At 43.5% G+C, this 4,479-nt stretch overlaps 1 protein-coding gene across 1 annotated transcript in view; it reads left to right on the top strand.

Annotated features, from left to right (window-relative positions):
* PDE11A (phosphodiesterase 11A) overlaps window positions 1-4,479 on the top strand; it is a 375,594-nt gene extending 371,115 nt beyond the window's left edge. The window contains exon 20 of the mRNA XM_021703017.1: window positions 4,321-4,479. Coding sequence (XP_021558692.1) covers window positions 4,321-4,479 — 159 coding nt within the window. The remainder of the gene's footprint in view (window positions 1-4,320) is intronic.

Genomic DNA, 4,479 nt, shown 5'->3' with positions numbered 1-4,479 from the left:
GAGAGAGAGAGAGAGAGAGAGAGAGAGAGAGAGAGAGAGAGAGAGAGCGCTGCACAGACCTGCAGAGCGATCTTCAGCGCTGTTCACCACATGCGTGTGGGGAAGCTGCCAAGGCTGAGGAGAAAAACAGCGAAAAGGAACAAGTGGAACAATGCTCAGAGCTCACACAGGCTGGGGAACAGCCCAGGCTCCCACCAGCCAGAGCATGAGAGAAAACCCTTGAAATGTTTGAGGTTCCGGCTACAGTTCTCAGAAGATTATTGTCTCGGTAGCGGACCCATATCAACCCTAGACTAAAGGCTGCTCTGGACCCACCTAGCAAGGCTTAAAAGCAAGCCTCAAAAGGACCACATTATTTCCAAGTCACCTAACCGCATTCCAGAACAAAACTGAAAAATGTTTAAAGAAATGCAAAAACAAATGGATTAAATAAAAATCCAGCACACAACAGCATAAAATTCACAATGGCTGATATCCAGTCAAGAATTACCAGGCATGCCAAGAAGCAAGAAAACCTGGCCCATAATAATGAGAAAAAAATCAATCAATACAGACTCAGAAATGATACAGATCATAGAATTGATAGAGAAGGACATTAAGACATTTATTATGTTTTATATGTTCATAAGGGTAGAGAAAAGATCAAGCATGATAAACAGAGTCATGGAAGATATAAAAAAAACACCCAAATCAAACTCCTAGAAATGAAAACTACAATTTTTCAGAGGAAAATGACAGTAGATGGGATTCACAGCAGATTAAGCTCTGCAGAAGAAACTCTCAGTGTCATAGTGATAGAAAATTAGAATGTGGTCCCTCTCCTCTCTATATACTCCAAGTGTTAATTTCTACACAGTACATTTGGGCTCACTCAAGCATCATAATAATGTTGTTCCACAAAGTTTTGATCTCACTCCATCTCTGAAAGAAACATCCAAAATGGTAGGAGAATCAACTTAATTATACACACATATGTATTATATGTATACATATAGACGTTATATGCATATGTATATATGTGTATATGTATTTTTATATGTGCTTACATATGCATAAAAGATTTCTTGAAGGATACCCAAGAAATTGATAACTTTGGCTGCCTCTAGGGAAAGAAACTCAGTGTCTGAGGCAGGGGTGAAGGGAGATTGTACATTGTACCTTTTTACCCTTTATATCCATTGGACTGTGGGAATGTATTACTTACTCAAAACATAAATAAAATGTGGAATAAACCATAGCTGCTGGTCCCAAGGGGACTCAACAACAGAGTGAATGGAATCGGGAGGAAGTGGGGTCCCACAGCCACTTGGATGACTAGATGCCCAGGGCTGTGTCCCGGAGCAGGCAAGGATACAAGGCACTGTCTGCGGTGGGCCAGGTGGAGCTGGCGCAAGCTTGGGGGCCAGACAGTTGCCCCAAGGGATGGTAAGCAGCACATCCTAAGTTGGGGTATTAGATCAGTCTCGACCCTGACCTACACTTGAAGCAGCACATGAGTCATCAGCCCTACAGTGCTCAAGTAGATTCCGGCTTAAAGAACCATTAGGTAGAAGTTACAAGGATATAGATTTCTGTTCAATATACGGAACATTCTAAAATCAGAACCACCTGGGAGGTAGTGCGTTCACTGCCTCTGGACACGTGTAAACATTGAGGGTCCCACTGCAGGGTTGCCACAGAGGAGATTCAGCATCCCATGGCTGATGGCACCACATACACCACCTTTAGAGTCCCTTTGCATACATATGGAGAGTGACTAGAGGGGTGATATTTGTGCCCTCTCTCTTTTGCAACGTGAAGAGCAAGTCAGACAAGACTTGCAAACAAGTAGCATTTGCACAGAATTCATCAGGTGTCCCTCACTGATGAGAAGTTTTTAGGAATATCCGTATTTTCTAAATAGTAGGAGCAATTCTCTTACTGATGGCACAAGATGGGATATTTTGCTACCTTTGCCTAGACCTGCACCTGCCAGGGGAAAACGATAATCTAATATGGCAATTCCGTGTTTAATTAAAGAGACTATGAAACAAAGAGAAGGAATCCTGAGAAATATGTACTGCTCCCCCCACCCCGGAAAAGTTTTTTTTTTTTTTTGTATTCACCACAAAGGTAGCAAGAGAGACAACAAAGAGCTAGATAAGGGAAAGAAATCTCTGTTTGGGGCTAAGCCAAATAAACTTAAATGGTTTAAGGAATAAATTGGTGGAGTAATTCGAATCATGGGCAGGTGCTATGAATGTAATTTAGTAAATGCTCGGGAACCTGCCAAGGAAGAGAAAAATGTGTTGCTTTTGAGATCATTTCCCAGCAGCTTCATAAAAGAAAACTGATTACAGGAATTTAATAAGTAAAACAGAGCCAGAAATATAGTAATCAAATGAGTTTTTAATTACATTTCAGGCAGAAAAAAATTCCAATTTGTGCTCCTGGGATTAAAAAAAAAAAAAAAAACTTCTGGAGAAATGCTTTTGTAGCAGGAAAATAACATAAACACTAATTTCCATAGGAATTATAGTAGTCACTTTAATTAAAAGGCTTGATCAGAGTGAAGAGGACCAGTGCCAAACTATACTAAATAAAACCATGGCATTCGTCGCTACCCCACACTATTGTCCAAGTAAAAACACTGTGCATTGAGCAGAAAGCAGTAACCTGCATTTTTCTCATGAAAATAAAGGGGATTTTGATCACTACCTGAGTTATTATGTTGCTATGTTTTATTTTCGTATGGAATGGCTAATAAATCTGATTTAGAATTGAATGTTGGTTGGTGTGATAAAGACCGCTTTTAAGAGAGAGAATATACTCCATTTAAAAGATGTCCGTGTGAAGGGACCCCACTTCAGCCAGGTTGAAGGGCTCACAGCCCAGTAGGATCCCTCGTTACTTCTGGGCTTTTCAACAGCCACTTAACTAACACCCAGTTGCATTTAACTCATGTCCTGCAGTGAGAGCTATTTGAGGGGATAGATCAGATCTAACTGGTGATTTGCAGTCATGTTAGGGAAGGACACCCTCTACGTGAAGGGCTATTCTTTCCTCCTTTGGGAGGCTTTGCTATGAACCTCCCCCTAACCACACGTCCTGCTTGGAGAAGGCTGCTCCAGAGGTATGCTAACATTGCAGTGGCTTTGTTCCCCTTGGGATGAAGGGGACACACCTGCAAGGTGTCTACATGGAGCAGGGGGTGGGGGGGATCATCTGTGGCCACAGCACGCAGACCCTAAGCATTGGGCGGGAATACTATCTTTCCATAGACTAACACCCCCACACCTCCACCATCCTTGTTTTATTCATTGCTTTGTTCCATGATAGAGGCCATCCAAGTTTTGTAAAGCTAGAAGTTTATACCATTAAGGAGTAGGGGACTCTTTTTTTTTTTTAATAACAAAATTAAGTAGGGCGCCTGGGTGGCTCAGTCCTTAAGCGTCTGCCTTTGTCTCAGGTCATGATCTCGGGGTCCTGGAATCGAGCCCCGCATCGGGCTCCCTGCTCAGCGGGAAGCCTGCTTCTCCCTCTCCCACTCCCCCTGCTTGTGTTCCCTCTCTCGTTGTGTCTCTCTCTGTCAAATAAATAAATAAATAAATTTCAAAATTAAGTAAAGGAGAAAATATTTAGGAGAGTCTCCTGCAAGTAGGACCCTGAATCCTGGGTTGGCCTCCAGCCTCAGCCTGCATGTCCTCTTCCATCCTGCCCTCTGAGGCACCCTGGCCCTCTCTTCCCCACTCCTGTCTCCCTTCTCTCGCGTCCATCTCCGTTCGTGTTCACATCCACATCTGTACATGTAGCACAGCTCCCAGATCCTTCGTGGGAAAAATGAGCACCTTCTCTTCTTTCAGGATGTTACCTGGCCTTTCTTATCGGGTGAGTCCACCCAGCACCATCTGTGGTGGAGCAAATGGAAGGTGTATCTTAGTCAAAACTGAAGTTCATGGTCTACTGAGATCTGGAAGTCTCCATGGCAGACGACAATATACATATTAGTAGTCATGTGTGAGCTGGATATTTTGTGTCCTGTCTTGTCTGCTGTGGATTAAAAACAGGATCATAATCTAGTAATAATCTGGCACCCTAGTAGTACATAGCCCCCCCCACCCCACCCCCGTCTTATTTTTCCATTTTCCCTATGGGCTCTATTAATGTAACACAATGGCGTTACATGCATATTTGCTTCTTGTAAATAGCTCCTGTTTACCAAAATAATTATCACTTTTCATTTCTTGCAGCCAGTTTCCACTGTCCTCACCAGTGAAAGCTGGAAAATCGTGTCAGTGACTCGGGTTCCTCTCCTCCACCTGTTTCTTTGTTTTACTTCAGGCGTTGGTGAAGGTCAATGTGAAACTGAAGCCGATGCTGGATTCCGTGGCGGCTAACAGAAGTAAGTGGGAAGAGCTGCACCAGAAAAGGCTGCTGGCGTCGGCCGCCTCCCCCTCCTCCGCCAGCCTCTTGCCGGCCGCCGGGGAAGACAGAAACTAA

Source organism: Neomonachus schauinslandi, chromosome 3 (genome assembly GCF_002201575.2).
Source record: "Neomonachus schauinslandi chromosome 3, ASM220157v2, whole genome shotgun sequence".
NCBI lineage: Eukaryota > Metazoa > Chordata > Mammalia > Carnivora > Phocidae > Neomonachus > Neomonachus schauinslandi.
The sequence above is the reverse complement of the archived record's forward strand: the minus strand, read 5'-3'. Positions and strand labels throughout refer to the sequence as shown.